Here is a 22,276-nt window from a genome sequence, read left to right on the forward strand (position 1 = left end):
ACGAGTGTCACAAACCCAAATCCAGGTACGGCAGCAGCAGTGTGATGTTGCCATCAAGCACACATTGAGCAACCGTTATCGTGCAAGTCTCTGGGAAGAGGACGATGACTGATGGCCAAGGGAACAAAGAGGAAAGAAAAATTCAAATTTTAGGCATGGGAAGACCATGCTGACAGGTGAAGGTTGTCAGGCAGCACTGAGGCACATGTAGATAACAAAATAAGGACTCAGTTAAGGAAAACTCAACTCTAATGCAATATTAGCGTAAAGACAACCCAAGTCTTAGCCATTTAAAGATCATTGTATTAAATTATTTTTAAAGTGCTGCTCACTGAAGTACAAGTTACATTTCTTACACATTAAAAACACATGGGAAATTTCAAAGACGTTGAGGTCGAGATTTTGCACTGACCACGACTTTCATGCAACAAATGAATATAAAAGAAACAAACAAAATAAAACCAGACTGGACACATCTGTACATGACAAACACACAGCCCTAAAGAGACTAAAAGTTACTAATACGTAAGACAAATATTTGCATAAGAAGCCACAACACCAACAGTTAAGAAATATACATTTTTTTTTTCTCCTTTAAGGATATTACAAGGTTACTGCTTTTAACATATGGCTTTTGTTTTTCTCTGAATGGATTTCTGGCATTTGTCGGTGTTAGGAAATTATCTCACAAGTGGAAAATACCTCACCATTCTGCCCAGTAAAAACCAACAAAAATTTTTCCTCAGCAACTTGGTTTTTAACTCAGTTTGAAGGGGAATGCTCAAGGAGCCGTTTTTGACAATGCCCTTCATTTTCTTCTTACTCATTCATTTTTTTCTCATCCAATTGACTGTGGAAGAAAACACATAGCATGGAAACATCCACCTGGTTAGCATCCCAGCCAAGTGTTGGGGGGGGGGGGGGGGGATGTGGCAAAGGTTGATACATGATGACGAATCAGCTTGGATGCTGAACACCTGTCTGCCAGGGAAAGCCTCAAAGTTGAACACGGCTAGAGAAATGGGTAAAAACGGAGTTTACAAAGTCACCGTTTCCAGATAAGTTCGGAACCTTTCACCTTTCAGCAAATTTTACATGAAAATTGGCAATTGTAGGGAAAAGGAAAAACACTCTGGCTGTTCAGGGAACAGCTACTGAGTCTCAGCCTGGACACATCTCGACAAACACAAATGTAGCTGCCTCCAACTGTAACATTCACAGCAGAATGTAGCTAGCAAGGAGGCCCCTGCCCTCATAAGTCAACTTGCAGTTCAAGTTCATATGAGACAAACCTGGCAGCAGCCGTCGGGTACCCCACCCCTTCTTTTAATCACGACAGCAATAATTAGCAGAAATTGGGTTGGCATCCAGCATCGGACTCCAGTGTTAGCCAAGAGGCGAGAGAGGGAAGCCAAAATCATTCGCCCTGACACAAACACACCAGTCCCGTGAGAGAATGCTAATTGATTTCAGCTCTTTTCTTCAGGCTTCAAATTGGAAAAGCTAGAGATAATTTCCAAACCTAAGTTTTTCCTCCCTGCCTCTCCAGCTCCACCAGTTATCACCTGGAGACGCTAATTTTCGGTACCACTATGTGAAATCTGCTACAGTAAGGGGGGCTTCTCATCAATATGGCTTTCTTGGGGAGACCAGTGTTCATGGCGGACAAGTCACTATGGGAAACACGGGGGCATGTGAGGCCGCAGCTCAGGTTCCTAACACTGTGTCTAGGGGAAGCTCAGTGTAGTCTCTGTGATAGATTCTAGTAAGTTCTAGCTTTGGGAAATAGGCAGAAAAGGAGAACAAAGAGGGGAAGAACAAACAGGCACTGCAGACAAAAGAGATGAAAACCTACAGTTCAAAACCCATCTCTGTTTCCTTTTCTCCCATCCAAGTACTAACCAGGCCCGACCCTGCTTAGCTTCCGAGATCAGATGAGATTGGGCGCGTTCAGGGTGGTATGGCCGTAGACTCTGTTTCCTTTTCTAAAGTTTCCACAGGCAGTTCTCAAAAACGGGAAAATCACGTCACTGTTGGCAAATGACAATGATATTTGCCCTAGAAAAAGAAGAGCTCGGTAAAATGAGTTGAGACCTCTTTTTAAACCAATGAAGTCATTTAAAGTAAAAATATGTTACGTTAAGGTCTTTTGTTAGGGTTCACTGCTGTTGAACGGGATGAAAAGGTCACATCAATATACAAGATTTAAACTGAAAACTTTGCCTGAGACCCTGTTACGTGACGACAAACAAGTAAGAAAGTGATTGAGATGGTATCCCCTAAAGAAAACAATTTTAGGTTCAGATATTATTACTGTAAGGAAAAAAAAATCCGGACTACACTATTCTAAACTCACCATCTCTACAGTGATTCTTAAGATATTTATAAGGACAGAAAACACCACTACGCATACAGACTACATGAACACATATCACATTTAAAAATCTCATATATGCATGTTCAGGATACAAGAAGATAATAAAGGTCACGGCTTCGCCAATCTCTGCAGACATATGACTCGCTCTCATTAGAGCACAGTTATGAGTATTGTGAATTGGGAAGTCTTAAAATTGAATCGGCTAAATGTAGTCTTAAAAGCTATAGTCTTAATTGGCTCACTTGCTACTTACCTAAGCTGTATTTACCAGAAATTTCTGTAAATACAGTGACCTAAAATGTACTACCAGCACATGGACTATCATGGTTGCTTTCAACTAAACTCTCCATTTCTTTGATTTCTCTATGACCACAGTTGGCATTTATTGTGAATGAAAAAGAGTAAAAATTGAGAAGTGTTTTGTCTTGTAGGAGGTTATGTCTTATATATAGAAAATATATAGACACAAACGGGTAAATCTTGTTTTCCCAGAGGTTGGAAGACCAGGGATCTACAGCTCATAGAAAGACATTTTGAGGAGAAGAAACATGGGATTGTGACACTGAACCACGGCGTTAAATGTCATGTAGAAACTAGAATGGAGCTCTGCTATGCCCATACAGAGGCAAATTACAGGATGGCTCCTTGTGTACAGGCGGAGGAAATGATGAAGAGAATTCACAAATATAGTTACTTCAGAAAAAAGAAAAAGCAGAAGACAAGTGAAGGAAGAAAACTCTCCACTGAGATTCGCAGTGTGCACAGACAAGTCTCTGAGTTCTTGGCACACTTGAGACAGTTGGCCCAAATGAGGGAAAACAGATCCCCAATTGTAAATGGAAATCTACAATTGGACACCCCAGTGGTGTCCACATCCACTGGTTTGTCTTATCCTAAACCATTTTCAGACCCCTGCCGACCATCTAAATATACCCTCCTAAACTTCCTGCATCTGAATGAAATCACTACATTGCTCAGCTCAGCAACACTATGGAGCCCAAACAACAGTCTTGTAATTCTGCCATTTTATATAAGCCTCCGTGGCACCACCAAGGACAACACACAGTGGATACTCCCGCCCGACCGGGTCTCGCGTACCTACTCGTGACTTCACCGGAAAATGCCCACTCACCTAGTCGATCCACTCCTGCCGGGTAAAGCCTGAGCTTCCAACCCCTCTGGAAACTGACACCATGGACACAGGCAAAGCGCCTCAAGTGGTCTGTCTAGCTCCTCACTACAGCATGCGACACCGTGTCCTACTTTTCTATATAACCATTCTCATGCATGGACATGAACCAAGACGTGAGGAGAGAGAAGATGGGAAGAAAGCTGGGGAAAACCTTAGGGGAGGCAGAGAGGAAAAACAGGATCAAGTCTGGGCCATCCCATGCCATTGGACTAGCACTGGGTACCCAGTTCCAAATCCTTCACTGGCAGTTTGAGTCCCAGGGAAGAGGTTCCCAAAGGGTCGATCATGTTCTTGTAACGCTCCCCACGGTGCTGAGCTAAGAACGGGCCCCAGTCCGGCTGTGGCGAGCACACCAACTTCAGCCTCTGCAAAGAAGCCAAAGACACACAGGGTCACAGAAGTAACACGCCATCCCTCCCCTAGGCAGCACCCATCTATCCCCAAACTGCCTGACACCACTTTTGCCAGAACCTTCCTTAAGCCAAGAGGTCCCCGGCCAAGAGAAGCGGTTAGGAAGATAGCCCTCTTAATTAACGAGGTCAAGGGACGTTAAGGAGGAGACGTGGTTTGGTTCACTTGAAGTTATTTACATCGCCCTGCAAGCAATATAACAATTGCTCGGAGTTTGCCTTGCACAAGATTAACAGAGGATAAAGGACCCAGATTTTAATTATACATTTTTTCCTTCCAAATGAAGAGAATTCGCAAGCTTCTCTCTCCACTGCCAGACGCAGTCTATAAAAGACATGCGCTCAGTTACTTTTGTTCCATAGTCCCAACAGTAGGTTGTTACATCAAAATAATTGGATTTTGTTTAGCATATTTCCCCTAAGTATATAAATGGCCGGGAAAAAAAAAACACAACCCCAAAAACACACTGCCAAGAGTGAGCAAAGATTTTAATTATCTGTTGACAAAAAATATATGCTCCTGACTCGGTTCAGCAGTGTAGGCGAGCCAGAAATAATGGGACTGTCTCTGATCCTTCAACTGAACTTTTTACAGAAAACATAATGTGATGGGAAAATTTTCTAGAAAAAAGTTAAGAAAACATATTTCAGACTCCATAAGGGGGAACAATTATATGTTTATTACCTATTAAAGTGAAGCTATTTCTTATAGCTGTTAGTTTAATCTCCCCTTAATCATCAGTTTGCAACCTTTGTGTCCCAAATCAACCATAATAAATTTATAGAACCAACTCATCAGTTTAGGGAATTTCGGCCTAAGACAAAAGTAGCAGAGGCTACACTAGCTTCTGTTCAAAGGGAATGAGATTTCTGGGTGAGTTGGTGGGAGGCTCATCTGGGGCAAGAGGGAGACAGCCCTGGGGGTAAAGGGGCCCACAGTAATTTACCTCAAGGGGACAGCAGACAATTTCCTGAGGATGCAAACTGGAATACCGCTTCAGTAAGGAGACTCCTACATTCCCTTTGTCAACTCTGTCTCCATTTTCAGTCCATTGAAAATAAAAGCCACCCCCTGTGTGGGATGTTCCCGAGACCTCTCTTCCTCTTCTCAATCTGACCAAGAGCCAAGTCCATACACCTGTTCTTCGCTGCCCTCTATTGGCAAGTGTTTCTTTGCCTTGGTCTATCCCAAGGCCTCTGAAACTTGAGTGTGCATCACACCTGGTGGGCTGGTTAAACTACAGACTGGGGGTGGGGGGGGTGGGGGTGGGGGGTGGTTCCCGCTCCCCACCTCTGGTTCAGTGGAGCCAGCTGGAGCCTGCTCATTTGCATTTCCAACAAGCTCCCAGGTGGTGCTGATGCTGCTGGTCCCGGGGCCAAACCCTGAGGAGCACCGGTCTGGTCCAAAAGGTCCAACCTCTGGATTTTCAAGACAGAGGCAGTGCTGATCTATCCCTAGCACACCTGAGCCAGTGACTTCTCATAAGTAACAAAAGCCTGACCACACTTCACTGGTGGCTGAACAAGTGGCAATGCGTTCCCAGACACCCTGGAGTCAGGGTGGGGATTTTTTTTTTCTTTAGAAATGAGGAAAGTATCCATCAAGGGATTAACAAGGACAGGTCTCACCTCACACCAGCCATGCCCCGGACCTCTCATTACATTGTATGGGGATGGTGACATGTTCATGAGCTTGGACCCCTCAGCCATTCTAATACCAGTCCAACAGGAAGGGGTAGTGATTTAAAACGTAATGGGAATAGATGTTTGGAGGGAGAAGACTTGGACAGAGATGCACATCAGGAAAGTGGGAATCTGACGTGTGGTTAAAAACCAAATATCAGATGTAAACTGTGGGTAAGGGGAGGGGGGGAGGGGAACTCCAGGAAAGAGGAGACATGATCACTTATTCCCCAGAGCTGCCAGGGCACTGAGGAAGAGCATAACAGCTTGGCCTGCAGATCGGCTAAGTCTCTCCATTAGAGGAATAATACATAATAAAAACGGGTTTAATAGAAACGGTGGCAACTGTGATCACTTAATCACCAAGTCTCCCTGGAGAATAAGTTTACCGAATCTGTTGTTTTTTAATGCACGGAGCTCTGAGAGCTTCTCCCTCGGGAGGGGATGGCAGGGAAAAGGAGCTGATGGAATTACCTCAATAAATCTGCCAGGGGCCAGATGCATTTTTATCACAAACATAATTGGAATCCAGATAACCGAACAGGCGAGCATCAGCCATCCGAGCACCATGGACCAGTTAGGGTAGCGATAAGAGCCATAGGTCATGGGCTCCCACTGGTAAAAGCTGAAGCAAAGGATAAACTAGGAAGAAAAGAGAAACACATGTGTTAGGCTGGTGATGCGAAGTGTTCATTCCTAACAGCCAGGTATTGAGCCCCTGCCATCAGTTTGCTGCTTTCCTATCTATGATCCCATGTTATATCCAGACCAACCCTGGAAGAGGTATTATTAATAATCCATTTTCCAAATGAAGAAACTGAATTTCAGGAGGAAGATGACACACACTTGGCCAGCTGCATTTGCCATCTCCCAGAACTGAGCAACGTGTATGGGTACACACACACACAGGCTGTGAAGACACCGTAAGGGCCATACATCAAGGGGACTGATGCGTGGAGCGGGGCGTATTTAAAGGGTTGTCTGTACTTTCTATAGTGGATAATCAAGCTTTTGTTGTGAGAAAGAATCCATTCAATGTATGTATTTAAAAAAAATTTTTTTTAATGTTTATTTAGTTTTGAGAGACAGAGAAACAGAACCTGAGTGGGGGAGGAGCAGAGAATGAGGGAGACACAGAATCTGAAGTAGGCTCCAGGCTCTGAGCTGTCAGCACAGAGCCCGACGCGGGGCTCGAACCCACGAACCGTGAGATCATGACCTGAGCCGAAGTTGGATGCTTAACCAACTGAGCCACCTGGGCGCCCCTAAATGTATGATTTTAATATTTTTAGAAATGAGTTGATGGGGTGCCTGGGTGGCTCAGTCGTTTAAGTGTCCTACTTCGGCTCAGGTCATGATCTCATGGTCTGTGGGTTAGAGGCCCTCATCAGGCTCTGTGCTGACAGCCCACTCATGCTCTCTCTCTCTCTCAATCTCTCTCAAAAATGAATAAACATTAAAGAATAAAACAAAAATAAATAAATAAATGAGTTGAATCTACCTTGACTTCTCCTTGAATGGGGAATGGCCCGTATCCAGGCACTGCCTTTAAAGCTGGCAGAGTGAGGCCAGGAGTGGTTGGCAAGCAGTGACTGAGCCTGAAGCTGAGTCCTATAATAAACCATGGGGCACAGAGTGGGTGCATGGTGCACTCTCAACCGACTCAGGATGAACAGGCTGTGTCACCCAACAGTGGGCCAAGAGCCAAGAGGCCAGCAGGCTGATCTCGGTTCCACCGCTAACTAGAGGAGGGACCCTCATGTCTCAGACTTCTCTGCTATAAAATGGATATATTTCACACTGCGTACACAACACACAAGGGCTTTCTGGGAACAATGGTCTGATATTTACTCAAAAGTCCCCTCTCAATTTGAAGAGAGGTGATGAGTCATTTTCTGCCCATTATCTGCATCACTGCACACTTCGGCAGGAGCAATGAGCACCCTCTGAAAGCAAGTTTAGAGCAGCTGAGAAGGAACAAGGGAACACCCATGGGAACAAGGGAACACAAAGAGAGGCACTGGAAAAGACAGAACAGGGGTTCTAACTGTTCTTGCCACACCTTTGGGGAGCACTGACCTGAGAAACTATGTTCTTGCCCATGTTCATAGAGGCAATATAGTGGCAGCCGAGAATAATGTACCTAATAATGATGACATAAGTCCTGCCTTCTCCACCCACCCCGCCCCTGCCGCCCGCACATCTCATTCTATCTTAAGCAGTAAAATAATGGCCCAAAAATGATTGGAGGGAATTATGTCCGCAAAGATGATATATGGAAGTGTTTTAGAAAAGCATGAAGCAGTATACAAATGTAAGGCATATCTATATTATTGCTGCAAAGCCCAGGCTGCTGGGCCAAGTGATTATTTCAATGCAACAATAATTCAGTGTATTGATCTGAAGCAACATGAGCCTGAAGACGGCTGTTGAAAACATTGCTCCTATGGAAAGAGATGCCTTACTCTAGGCCCCTTTTTAAACATTTGCCCCTAGAGTTATAAACTTTATTAACCAGTCTATTGGAAGTATGGCCTAATGTAATTATGGTAAGTTACTCCATTTCATTTACTATATAAATAGCAATACATCTGCTTATGTGTGCACATAATTCAGTAACGTGATCTGACTATGTATACAATAATTGCATGGGGAATATTTATAGCTCTATAAATCCAAGAAGGCACATATAAAAATGATCAATTTCATTTCAGAGGTTTCTAAGTAATTTAAACCCATAATCTCAGTTCATTCCAGCATACCACAAATACTCGCTTTACAGAAGGGCAAGTGGCAAAAAATAAGTGTTAGGCTTGGTCCTTTGGTACCCATTTCCAGTTGCACAAATTCCACATCAAACTTATGTGTGCACACCTGTTCTTGCCATAAATTTCCCTCTGCCAAGCCAACTTTGATAAAACCCTGCCTGAGACAAGCCTGGCCATGAGAGATAATAATTTAACCACTGAGTCAGGCCCACCCTGACATTTTGCTGATGGCAGCCAAGGAAGGAGAGAGGTACATCAGTTGACAATGGATTTGGCCGCTTCTACTTGTCCATAGCTCCCAAACACAGAAGGGGAATCTGGATCAGGAGCTTTTCTGGGATCTCTACAGGTTTCTGATGGGAGTTGCATAATTGAAATCAAGAAAGCACAGCATGGTTGAGAAACTTTCTCAAAAAACACAGCAAGTCCCTGCAATTTCTTTTCCCTGACTCTCTGCTCACAGAGATTAGAATTATTTTAATTCCAAACTGGCCAAACTCCACTTGGAAATGAAAGCACTGAGTTTCTAGAAATTTATTAGAGTGTGGGCTTGAGGCTTAGAAGCCCTGGATTCAAGTCTCAGCTCTGCCTCCTGAAAGCTTTGTGGCCTTGGTCAAGCTCCTTAGCCTCCCCGGGCCTCAGCTCACATAACTGTAGAATGGGGGGAAGAATCACCCACTAAGCAGAGTGGTCGGAAGCTTTAGGGGCAAAGTGCCTTCCTCCAAACAGACCTCCACAAATGGTGGTGCCGGTTCTTACGTTTATGTGATACGTTTCTGCAAAATATAATAAAATTCTCTGAAGCTTAATCTCTTCCAAGACAGGAAGGAAAGTCAGGTCTTGATTTCACCCAAGAATAAATCATATGTGGTGGTGACTGGGGGAAATGGTGAAGCTCAGGAGAGCCAGAGAATGCCCCCAGGCAGGAGAGTTTCAAAGTCTCCCCCCCATCCCCCACCAATTAGGTAAATCTGAGCTCTTCATATACATTTCAGTCCTAAACTCAAGAAACTGGAAAATCCATTTTGATTCTTTTCACCCCTCGTGCCCCAAATCTAGTGGGACTTTTCTGACAAATTATCGCCTCTAAAATGTGAGCATTGATGTGGGCCTCTCAGTATGGTGTTCATGTCAGTGCAGAGGGAGATAAATGCTGAATGGTTTTTCTGTCTAAACTTATGTCTTTTCGGAAATCAGTTGAGGTGTTTTGATTAAAATTCACTCTGTGACAGTTAAAAAAAAAAAAAGAGGGGCACCTGGGTGGCTCAGTCGGTTAAGCGTCCGACTTCAGCTCAGGTCATGATCTCATGGTCCGGTCCGTGAGTTCAAGCCCCGCATCGGGCTCTGTGCTGACCGCTCAGAGCCTGGAGCCTGTTTCGGATTCTGTGTCTCCCTCTCTCTGACCCTCCCCCGTTCATGCTCTGTCTCTCTTTGTCTCAAAAATAAATAAATGTTAAAAAAAATTTTTTTTAATTAAAAAAATTAAAAAAAAAGTAAATACATATTTTCTTTACAATTTTACTTCATCCTGTCTTGTTTTCCTTTAGAGAACCTGGTGCTGAAGTTAAACAACGGTCTTAATCTGGTTTCCAGTGCCACCTGCCGGCTGCAACCAGAACTACAGCCAGCTTCCCGCCGCCTTGCTTTGATAGCACCCATCACAAGCCAGGGAAGCGGAGGAAAGGCAAGGTCGCAGTCAATTACTGTGCTTGGAGGGTGAATTAAGGCAAAGCCTTCAGCCTGTATCACAATAAAGGAAGGGACGGGATGTGCATGCAAGTCCCTATGCAGATTTACTGACACATGAAGGGCTCTGATCTTTAAGAAGATGAATGTCAGATGATCTCAAAATGTCATCGTCACACTTGAGGATGATGAGATAGTTCTCAAAAAACAATAAAAGTGAACCATAAAGGTCTAATTTATGCTATCTTGGTTGTAGAGCAGCTCTACTGAGTAGTGGTTAAGAGCAAGAGTCCTGGAGCCTTTTGCCTGGGCTCGAACCCAGGCGGTGGTTGCTAATTATTAGGTGTGCAGTGCTAGGTAAGTCACATAGCCTCTGGGTGTCAGCTTCCTCATCTGTGAAATGGAGGCGACTGCAACGCCAGCCCCACAAGGCTGCTGTGAGGGAGAGATGTGGTGGCACACATAAAGTTCTCTGAACAGAGCCCGGACCGTGGTTAGCACGTGGGAAATGTGACTGTAATCTGCTAACAGTACATGAGGAAATGTTCTGTAAGGTTGCTCCAAACTGCATGAGTCACCGCTAAGCACCTTCAGGTGGGCCACTAGATCTCTCTGAACCTCAGTTTCCTCTTCTGGAAGGCAAGAATAATACACCTTGTTCAAACGTAAAGCACCACATACACAGGCGAGATCCAACTACACGATAAAGCGTGCAATCCTTACCGTTAAAATGGTTGGAGTTACAAACGCCCAGCAGACTTTCCAGAAAATGTTTGGCTGGAATCCAATCATCATTTCTATATCTTCACAGAATCTTTGCAAGCCTGCAAATAGACAAGTGGAGACAGCATGAGGTGCAGTGGCAGGGGGTTGGGGGAAGGGAGGGTAGAGGACAGGGTCTAGAGGCCCTCAAGTAAGTGCCATTGGCTAGGGATGGCCCCAGACTGGTGTCAGCATGACCCCTATTATGCAAGAAACCATCAGACAAATGATTCGCTGCCAGGAAGATTAGGGGAAACTGAACATTTAAATAGATATTAAATATGCTCTGCAGTGAGGGTCAAAAATGTCATCCCAAGGTAACATCTAAAAAGCTCAATTGCAGTCTACCCCAGGCGTCTCAGCACTGCCACAGCCAGGCATAGTCACCTGTGCGGCTGTTTTCACAGATGGCCTTATGTGCTTAGCAACAACTTCGGCAAAATCCATTACGATCGTGGTCAATAAGCACAGTGTATTACGAAAGCCTTGGGATTTAGAGTGAGAGTCACTACATATTAGTTTTTGTCCCCACCCTCCCAAGGACACTCTTCCATGAGCCAATTTATCTTCACTCTGTGTAAGATGGCAACGGCCACTGCCCACTCTGTTGGAGCTCAAAGGACTGCTGTCCTGGTCACTGATCAACTTCACTGAAGTATCAAGCAGAGGAGATGGTTATTCTCATGGCCACACATAACTACAATCCCCACACACTCACAGTTTACCAAGACCTTTAAGCTACTCCTTGGACGGAGGGGCCACTGAGGAAGGTTTTGGAAAGGGACAGCTTCTCACATTGTTTCCTGAGCTCATCAGAAGCATGGCTTTCCCCCAAGTGTGGGTCGCCATGCTGATGGGACAGGAAAGCTCCCTGAATTCAAGCTTCAGTGAGTCAGTATTTCTGACCAGGGGCCCAGGAGCCTCAGCTTAAATCTCCCCATTCCTTCATCCTCTGGTCATTTATGTGAAAAGTGGGTACCCTGCAGGTCAAGAGGAGCAGAGGCACTCCTCGGGGAAAGCCCCCATTTCCACTATGCCTCCTCCTTTCAGGAATAATCCCTTGCACATCTTGAGACCTTTTTGTTTGAGACATTGGCCACTTGTTCCTCCAGTTCCCGGGCTCTCCCAACCCCCTTAGGTTTCTGGGTCCTCTGCCCTTAGCCCCATGAGGAGCAGCGTAATTCAGTCGCTGGGGACTCCCCTTCCACTCCTCACTTGCTATCTCTTACCCTTGGCCATCCACTCCCTGTGTAGCACCTGTACGAGCTGCCTTCACCTGACCTGTGCCCCTGTCCCCACCTCAGCCCAGAGTTATCCTCTAGCCTTGTCCCCTCAATGCCTGCTCTGTGCTGCATGGCAGCAGGAAAGAATAATGTGATATGAAAAAGCAATCTCTTGCTGGGGTAGAAAGCAGACACTGGTATTCCTTCAGGGAACAAAATAGTTCATCTCAACCCCTTTTTTAAAAATGACCCTGATAATATTCTATATCTTGATCTGGATGCTGGTTACCTAGGGGTAAAAATTCATTCAGCTGTACACTCAGTTATGTGTTCCTTCCTGTATACACGATGTTATACTTCAATATTAAAGTTTACCCTCAAAAGTCCACTCTAGCCATCATCCTCAAAATAATGGATCCTGAGACCTTCCATAGTCCTCAGCTCCTGTTATTTGCTTCTACTCCATGCCAAGCCCAGACCCAGAATGTCAGCTAACTCTCATGATCATGAATCACCAGGCCCTGCTGACAGCAGCCATGATGGAGGACAGCCAAGCCTGAGGTTAGCTATAGAGCAGCCTGCTCTGGGAACGGTGTGGGAGGTTCACCAAAGACAGCTGTTCTCAACTCACTCTAAAGTTTCTCAGGTGGCAGCTGAGCTTCCTATTCTGTCTTAAACCCTGATCAGGGTCAATCACAATGTGGTACAAGGGAAAGAGTGCTGGATGGGGAGTTAGGATCTAAGAATTGAACCCCTGTTCTGCCTCTAATTCATGGTGTGATCTCAGGAAAGGTATTCTGTTTCTGAGCCTTTGTTGGTTTGCTGGGGGGACTGGAGAGATCAATCCATGACACAAAGAGGCTCCAGGTTGGTTCCTTATATTTACAGGCAAGAACTTCATGCCATGAGCAGCTGACCTGACCCTCTTTGGATTTGTTATCTGTGCATGTTCTTTAGTGTTATCAAATGCCTTCAAATGAGTGGCCTCTCCGAGCAGTGAGGGGAGAAACTCAAAGGAATAGAAATCAAAGCTAAGACCCAGAAAAATAGACACAAGACACTGAAGGAAGCCTGAGTGTTTAAAAAAAAGATTCTAGAAGTTTCTGCTACTGTTTTCAATTCTGTTACCAGATTATTCCTCTCCAATAGACCATCCCCAAGAGATGATGATGTAAAGCTTGACTCGGAAACTGATTTGATGGAGCGCAGCGTTAGACCCGAGGAAGACACAGAGATGGCCTCCTATAGGAGGAGAGGGATGGCGGTAAAGAGCACTCCAGCTTTCCCAGAGGGGTGAAGGAGCTAGATGCAGAACTGTAGGAAGGGGCAGATGGGGGCTGCTCAGATTCAGCAAGAAGCAGAGTTTGATGCAGAGAGCATGGTGCTGGGATGGTGAGGGAGGAGGCTTGGGTTCCAGGGCCAGCTCAGTGTCCAGAAAGTCACATCCCTCTCTGGGACTCACATGAGGGCTCTGGACACCTGGCCTTGGCCTCCCACTAGCTCCAGGTCCCATGATGGTTCTGCCCCTTCTGCCAACTTGTGGTCTGGCCCTGCAGGTATAGCACAGGAGAACGGGCTGAGAGCCACCAGGCATTCGTCCTCCTGCCTCCCACTCATTCCTGATCAGGCTCTCCAACCCTTCTACCCTCTGCTGGCTCTAAACCCAGTCCAGTGATACCCATCCCATGGCCGACTCACCCAAGTCCCCACCTGGGTCCCTTACTGTGTCAATGGCTACCTTCCTCTCAGGCCGTTGTTTATGCGGCTTCCTCTTCCTGCTCTGTTCTTTCCATTGACCCAAATCCCCCTCACCCTCAAGGCCTAACTCTTCTTTTTTAAAAATTTATTTGTTATTTTAGAGAGAGAGAGAGAGAGAAAGGGAGGGGCAGAGAAAGAAAGAGAGAGAATCCCAAGCAGACTCCACACTGTGAGTGCAGAGCCCAATGCAGGGCTTTATCTCAATACTCTGAGATCATGACCTGAGCTGAAACCAAGAATCGGATGCTTACCCGACTGAGCCACCCAGTCACCAAGGCCTAACTCTTGATAAAGAGAATTGTTCATGGAGCCTGGGGCATATGCATAGGGACTTGCCTGCTGCATGATCTCGAGTCTGGAGGGGTAAGATAAGCTCCAAAAGGGATCTGAGCAACTGCTTGTTACTGAGTTAGCAGGAAAACAGCAGGAAAAATGTGGTAAATCATGGCTACTATTCTAGACTCAACAAACAGATTTGGGGCTCAGAAATTGGTTCCCACAAGCTCCTTATAACCAACCAACCCTAAACTGAAAAATAAAAAACTTGTTTCAACCAACCAATCATTTTCACCCATGCAGCTTTGTGGCTTTTGTCTTTATAAACCATACCCTTGCCCTTGGTCTAAACATGATCTTCAGGGGGCTGCTCTCCCTCCTGTGCAGCCACAGCTGGCCTCCAGGCATGTGAGCTGTGCACTTGTACTGGGCCCCACACTCAGAAGGGTGCTGCCCCTGGATTAATGGTCTTTGGTTGCCATCTTGAAATTCTTAGTACATTTTTAATGAGGGGTTCCGCATTTTCACTTTGTACTAGGTCCCACAAGTTAGGCCTCTGGCACTGTGTGTACCTCAAATTGCTCCTTTATAACGAAGGCCCCATCTCTAAAAGCCAAAACCCTATGTGTTAGCTCATATTTTTCCACCTTGGTTACCAATAAGCTCAACACTCACTAAATCTCAGTCTTTATTTTCTTTTATATCTTTTTCTCTCTCAGACAGTACCTTCTTGAGATTTTTCCTGGCTACTCTGGCCCTCCTTTTTCTTTGGGCAGCAAAAGCTCCTGACCAGGGATGTGCAGCTTAGTCCTGACCTTCCTCTCAATGTTAAGTGTGAAGTGGCCTTACTCTTCCTGGAGCTAGCTGGCAAATTGCCTGAATATCCCTCCCCACCTTCCTAGGAGCACACAGGACATACAGTAAGCACCTAATAAATACCTGTTCATTTACTCACACATTTACCTGCGTGAGTTATTAATGGACTGCAGCCTGTCTTTCCTAATGTTTACTGAGCCCCAGCAAATGTTGCTGGGGGAATTTGCACTCTGAATGAGAGGCAGACAGTGACATTTCAGTCAACAATGTTCTTAAAGAAGGTGGAGTCATGAGGAACAAAGTTAAGCTTGCATGCGTAGAGTTCTGGAGAGACTTGGTTGTTTTGTTTTGTACTACAAAGCCCTCGATGAGTTCGGCCTGCAGGATGGGTAACAAGAATTGAAGAAGGACATATTCCATCACGTAAAAGCCACTGTTTGGTGTGAATCTAACATTCCTCATGAGGATGTGGAGAAAGACAGTCTGGGGGCTGAGATATGAAACAAGTAACTGACCAAAGTTGAAAACACAAGCAAGATAATTTAACATGTTGCATCTTAGAGGAAACACACAATGTAGAGTCTAGCAGATAGCAGACAGGAGGTCTTTGTGATAGCAGTTCAGGCACAAGGTCCCCCAGACAGAAGTCTCCTGAACTGATGAGCTCCAGGAAGGTACAAATCATTTTTTCCAAGTGACTCTATTTATTTAAAAATCTCTTAAAGGGATCTCACCTACACAGAACATAGGGAGTTCCACTTTTCAACCTGGATCCCTCAAACCCAGATATTGGCCTTTGAGGAATCCTGACTGCAGAACCTGAATCAGCTACTCAAATCCAAAGATAAAACTTGCAAAGTACACCCACCATGTTTTATGTGTTCAAATGACCTCTTCCTCCTCTGGAATCTTGAGTCTAGAGACTATTAGAACCAAAAAGAAAACACAAATCTCTGCCATTCACTTGCTTAGTCAGGAAGGGAGAGCCTCACATCAGTCAGGTTCACTTTCATTCTTCACAGGTCTATGTTAAATGGCCTAAGACTAACTTTGCATTAGTCTGGCCTCATCATCTGAGTAAAGAACATACCACTTTCTGGAGTATAAATTATATACATGTTCAGGCTTTTCCTTTCTTCTAAGATTCACTTCTTAATATTCTATCCAGATCTAGGGCACCTGGGTGGCCCAGTCAGTAAAGTATCTGATTCTTGGTTTCAGCTCTAGTCATGATCTCATGATCTCACAGTTTCGTGAGTTCGAGCCCTGCATCGGGCTCCATGCTGACAGTGCAGAGCCTGCTTGGGATTCTCTGTCTCCCTCTCCCTCTGTCCCTCCCTGACTCAAAATAAATAAATAAACTTAAAAAAAATCTTAAAATTCTATCCAGGTCCAAATCAGAGGTTCATGCCGACTTACTGCGCTCACCCTGAGCTCAACACAGAGTCAGCCTGGTTCTGGAGGCAGCTGAGCGCCAGCTCTCTTAGAGTCCAGATAATTTTCTTGATGGTCCCGGAAAAATTAGCACAGCTCAGGGACTAAGGCACTCAGGGTTTATTTTTCCTTCCGAACCAAGAAATCTATCAGATTTATAATGGGGAGGGGGCGCAATTTCACTTCTAAAAACAGAAAATTTTAAAGGCCTCTATCTTAATGATGTATGTAATCCACACTGGGAAGCACTGTTTTATAGAATCGAATTGTGCAAGTGTGCCTTTTGTGGCAGTCGGCAGTAAGGACACAGAGTAGAGGAGGTCGAGACAGCTCTCTGCACTTGGTCCAAGGGTGCAAATGAAGTTCCGTCCTGACTCTGCCAGCGGACCACCACGAGGGGCTGAGTCTCCAAAAGGGGGCCTCTGGGCCTCTTCTTGCCTCTCCATGGCAAAGCCTTTGGTGTCTGGGCACAGAGCTAAGATTCACAGTGGTACATTGACTGGGTTCCTGCCAGTGTCTGCTCAGGTAGAAGGCTCTCTGACACTTCACCCTGACTCAACGGCAGGTCCTCAATCAGCCTTCACTGCCGACTCCAGGCTATCTTTTCCGCCCTAAGTGCTGGCCCCATGTCTGTGGCCAGCAGAAACTAAACTCTCCCGGCAACGGGGATGTGATTTCTAGACTGAGACCAATGTCCCTTCTACCAACACCCAAATGACTGTAGTATCTTCCTGTTTCTGGGGCACCCAAGTTTTGCACCCAAGACGTTTCCTTTTCACATCGTGATCATCACCACCACCCCTCCATTTTAATGAAGTTTTCAGGAGAGCAAGAAGCTGTTGAGCACCTGTTGGGCAGGAAGTTAACAACTGCGTTAAAAGCAAGATGCTCCTACCAACGACAGATACCTGGCCATACAGTGAAGTTTTCTGGGCCCCCAGCTTTAATTAAAAGGGGGAGTTCTGCAGAGTTGTCTGGCCTGACCCCTCTTCCTCCAGACATTTGTCCTTTATGTGTATCGTGTGTTCCAAGTGATACCCTGCATTTCTTTTTAGTTTAGAGCATGCTGCTATGTCTTTTTGGTTTTAATATACAAATAGTCTCTACTGGCATTGTTCACATTCCTGGTTCTGGTGACCTTATCTATGTTAGGGAGGCCTTAGTCTGTGGATGGTTCTAAGACTTCCAGGTACGGAGAAGTCATTAGTGCCTTGAACCCAGTAGGGCTTGCTTGTGTGACTGGCAGTGCACACAAGGGGGCCAGGAGATCCCCTGGTGAGACACCCCCCCACCAAGCACAAGCACCTCCACACAAAAGGCAAAAATGGCATTTGCTGCCCTACCTTCCTATTGTTCTTGATAATAGCCCCCATTAATTACGGGATGCAGGTTGCCATGGTGATAATAGGACAGACTAAACTGTAAGGAAATTGGAAGTTCATTCCTGGGAAAAGCTCGGATTGAGTTCTTGCATCACAGACTTCCATTATGTTAATAAAGTTTCCTAAGACCAGTGAGCCTGGTGGTCTCTTTTCTCATTGTGGTATCTGAGGCCCAGCCTTGAAGCTACTTCTTGCCTCAAGCTCGATGAGGATTGCAAGACCAGGAAATAATTTCACACCTGCAAAGCAGCTTTCCTCCTCCCTAATCTGGCCACGTCCACAGATCCTAAGTCATCACGTGTCAGACCATACCCAAAGGCATGGTCTTAGGAGTTTCTGAAACAAAGAGGGATTTCTGAGTTTCACCATCAGCCACCTTTTGCTTCTCAGTTAAATTCGGATCACGGTGGTCCCGAGGCAAATTTGGAAATAAAGGTGCAGCCCTCTTATGTTTCCCAAGGAGCCGCAATTAAACCTGTCATTATCTTATTAAATATGGAAAACCCACTTGCCACGGATGCCTTATGACACTAAGTCCTCCCTTGGCAGTCAGCATGGCAATCTCCTTACCGTACACGTAGGAGATCCCCACAAGCTCAAAAATGGCAATGATGACGAGGGCGTAGGACGCGGCATACGTGTCCACAAGCTGAAACATGTAAATTCCGCCCTGGTAGGTAAAAGAAAACGATCAACACCGGTGGGCTTGGATCCTGGCTCTTCCCACTTAGAACAGCCAATCCTTGCCTTGTGGGGAAGAGAGTCAGATACAAGCAGGAGTCAAAGGCTCTCCCCTCCCCTCCACAGTGGTAACCTAATCCCAGTCTAGTATGCAGGCTGGGGGCCTTGCCATGTTAGCAAAGCAATTCCTCGAGAGAGACTCTGAGCCAATCAATAAAACAAGCACAGAAAAGTGATCTAACATCTCACTCTTAAAAGGCAAAGGTCAACATCTGAAGACGTATATGTGAAAGCAGGCAGATGGTTTCATTTTTGCCTTAAGCAATAGACAGCTCTACCCCTAAATCTGCACTCCCCTGACCTTCATATGACCTTTAGGTGTCATTGGGCACTCCTCACACATCCCCTTGCACCTTTACCTTGCTCTTTATGCCTCTCCATGACAGATGAGGCTTAGAGACTATCTTATGCCAATTCATCATTTTACAGATGAAGAAACTAAGGCCCAAAGGAGTGACTTGCTCAAGGTCACAGAGAGAGAGAGAGAGAGCAAAAGCAATACATATACTGAGCAAGCTAACGTGCAGGACTAGAAGGAATCCAATAGCTGTTTGACTCCCATGTGTAATGAGTAACCAACTGGGAATTTCTCTGGTCAGTAAATTTGGATTTTCATGTATTCTATTTTCTTAAAAGTAGGACACACCTGTCTTGTTGGCTCAGGGAAGCGACATCTCAATTATGAAGATGCTACAAGTAACACTAGTAGCCAAGGTGACGGGTTTTTATCTGTGGCCAGAATCCCTCATGACTGGGTGCTGTCCACACTGGAATGGCAGTGACTCGACTACTACTAAGAGTCTCGAGCAGATAGCCATCGGGCCCCCACGTGCCCCACCCCAAGCCTGTGGCCAGCAGGCAGCTCACCTGAGTGATCATAGGGAAGCCCATGATGAAGAAACAAATGCAGCAGCCCAGAGTGAAGACCGGCTTGTGTGTGCGCAGGTACTTGGGGAACTCATCTGAGATGGAGGTCACGATCGTCTCGATGGTGGCAAACTGGAACGGTGCCAGGAGAGGGGCATCTGAGACAAACCACCCAACCCAAAAGGTTCCCAAGGTCCTTTGTGTTTCCCACCAGGGAAAGAGGTATTTGCATGAGGTTTGGTTCTTAGGACTGCATTCCCCTGATGGGTCTAAAAGGCTTTGTTGGGGTCCAACCCACAAGGCCAGCAAGGGGAATCCAAAAGGATGTGAGCTCTAGAAACCGCGTATCCAGCCCCCGGAGACTGCACACACTCATCCGTCAGGACATGTGAAGCTTCACTTGGTATTCATGAGATGTAAATTCCTTTCCTCCAGTTTACCTCGAATTTGATCTTCAACTTGAGGAAAACCCCTCTTTGCGCCAACCACTAAAGTCTGAGCCCCTGCCAGCAAGATTCATGGCAGTCTCAGCCCCACGGCAATCTCCCTAAAATCGACTTCATATTATTCCCTCTTATCCAGCCCCACAGAATTTGCATTGGCAAAGTGACACCAAAGATGGAAGTCCACAGGCTAAAACTTGCATGGAGAGTGGAGGGAAGGAGAGGGAACGGCTTCTTTGCACAACCCCACGAGTCACCCACGAATACAAAGTTGTCCTGAGCCCTGGACAGGTACCTCACCATCCTACATTGCTCGGGGAAACATTCAGAGACCACCAAGGCCAGCCTGGCCACAGGCTGCACAGAGGAAGCAGGCGAGAGGGTCTTCGGGAAGGGCCTCGGGGAAGGCTCTTCCTTTGATAAGGGGACGCGGCTCACCATAGTGTCAAGTCCAAGAGTGAGGAGCATCAGGAAAAAGATGATGGCCCAGAACGGAGAGAGGGGCAGCCTGGTTAAGGCTTCTGGGTAAACCACAAATGCGATGCCTGGTCCTGAAAAGGAACAAGACAGATGACTGCACACAGGCCCAGCTCCAGACCCCCTCGTCCTGGAAGGAAGCCCACAGGGGCCTCTCCACAGACATATTATATGCTGCTTCCACTGGTTGTTTTTCTTCATCTCCTTTCATTTCCCCAGTTAGACCTCAAACTCCTTGAAGGGAAGGACTAAGGGAATCAGGCCCACCCTTCAGTGAACTCAGAGGTGAGGCTAAAAATAGTGCCACAGCAGAAACTCAGACTCCAAGGCCAGGCTGTATCCCACACATACGCCACAAAACCCCCCATCTCTGTGTTGATGAGTTGGGGGAGCATATATAATAATTACCCTGTAGAACAGTGATTCTCAACCAAGGGTGAGTTTAGGCCCCCACCCCTGACCCAGGGGACGTTTGGCAATATCTGGAGACAATTTTGACTCTCACTACTGGGGTGGGGGATGATTATTGACATCTCGAGGGCAGAGGCCAGGGATGCTGCTAAATATCCCTCAATGCACAGGACAGTCCCCATGACAAAGAATTATGCAACCCAAATGTCAATAAGGCTGAGGTTGAGAAACCCAGCACTAGGTTAGACCACACCAAGAATGACATCATTTCCTGCCTTTCACAGTCTTCCTAGTCACTCCTCCAGGAGAAACCTTTTGCATAAATCGTGAATCCATCTACTGCTTTTATTATCTTGCCTTCAAAGGCTTGGTAAAGACAGGGCTACATGAATCCACAGGTAATTAGTTGGGGAAAGGGAGCTGTGAGACACAGTGTAAAGGTTAAAGGAAATTGGACTCTAATGGTCAGACAGATCCAGGTCCAAATTCAGACTCTAGGACTCCAGCTATGCAACTCAAGACAAGCCATTTCATTTCTATAAGCCTTAATTTTGCCCATCTGTCAAATGGGAATAACAAAAATACCTCACAGGGTGTTTACGAGGAACAAATGAGACAGCACAGGCACAGCACTGACACTAATGCCTCACACATCATCAGAACCCACAGATTATTCACTGTGATTATGAGTGGATAAGGAACTTGGAAACTAGCGGTTCTGATTCAGGGTTTTCAGCAAATACAACACGTGGCCTTGGCAGAAGAGGTCTGAGCTGCCATTTCTCTGCTCTCACAAAGACTGCCAGACATTCCTACCTGCCTCGCAGCCTCACTGGGAAGATTACTGTGACCCATGATCGCTAAAGACCCAGCAGTTACAGATTTCCTCGTAAACAGAAAACTAAATGATAGTGGCAGAGACAAGCGAATGCCAGGTTAATCCACAGCCACCGCACGTTTGGAAATCAGATATTGCAGCACCTGGAGTTTTTATAACTCAAGCATAACAGCACTTTTTTAAACTGGAATTTATCAGGTTGTTAGTTCCTAATGTTGCCGAGGGCCTTGGGGTATTTAAAATATAAAGCCTGAATGCTTAAGATACCCCCGCTTTATGCATTTATTGAACAGACGGCACAGCCAGCCTCTGAAGGCTTCCTATGTGAACCATAAAAGTCTGTATTAAACTACAGTTCAAAATAGGTCTCAAATGCAGAACACCAAGGAATCCAGTTTAGTGCTCTGGCGACAGCCGGGCCCATAAAGCGGACAAGAAGGTCTTGAAACGGCCACGACATGAGGACCTGGTGGATTGCTTTAACAGGATTTGGCCCTTTGGGCTTTACTGCTTTTTCAGGGGGCAGGAAATGATTTCAAAATATTCGGCCTGCTTCTATTACATCTGCCTCCCTGAAGTACACAGGTGAAGGCATCACTTTCAGCAAACTCAGTGTATCTAAGGTGGCTGGGAAGTGGATTTTTTTTAAATACATTTTTATATTACTTTGTAGAGTTCAGGGTTTTTTTTCTCCCCCACTGGAAAAATGGATTGACTGAGCCCCAGCAGAGT

At 45.8% G+C, this 22,276-nt stretch overlaps 1 protein-coding gene across 1 annotated transcript in view; it reads right to left on the minus strand.

Annotated features, from left to right (window-relative positions):
* Positions 1-920: 920 nt before the first annotated feature.
* SLC6A5 (solute carrier family 6 member 5) overlaps positions 921-22,276 on the minus strand; it is a 56,695-nt gene continuing 35,339 nt past the window's right edge. Inside the window, exons 11-16 of the mRNA XM_019456534.2 lie at positions 20,257-20,369; positions 19,376-19,507; positions 18,338-18,437; positions 10,840-10,940; positions 6,137-6,304; positions 921-3,934 (exon numbers count right to left, since the gene is read on the minus strand). Coding sequence (XP_019312079.1) covers positions 3,779-3,934; positions 6,137-6,304; positions 10,840-10,940; positions 18,338-18,437; positions 19,376-19,507; positions 20,257-20,369 — 770 coding nt within the window. The 3' untranslated portion in view covers positions 921-3,778. The remainder of the gene's footprint in view (positions 3,935-6,136; positions 6,305-10,839; positions 10,941-18,337; positions 18,438-19,375; positions 19,508-20,256; positions 20,370-22,276) is intronic.

The sequence above is a fragment of the Panthera pardus genome, unplaced genomic scaffold (assembly GCF_024362965.1).
Source record: "Panthera pardus isolate Hobbes unplaced genomic scaffold, ASM2436296v1 HiC_scaffold_12, whole genome shotgun sequence".
In the NCBI taxonomy this organism is placed as follows: Eukaryota; Metazoa; Chordata; class Mammalia; order Carnivora; family Felidae; genus Panthera; species Panthera pardus.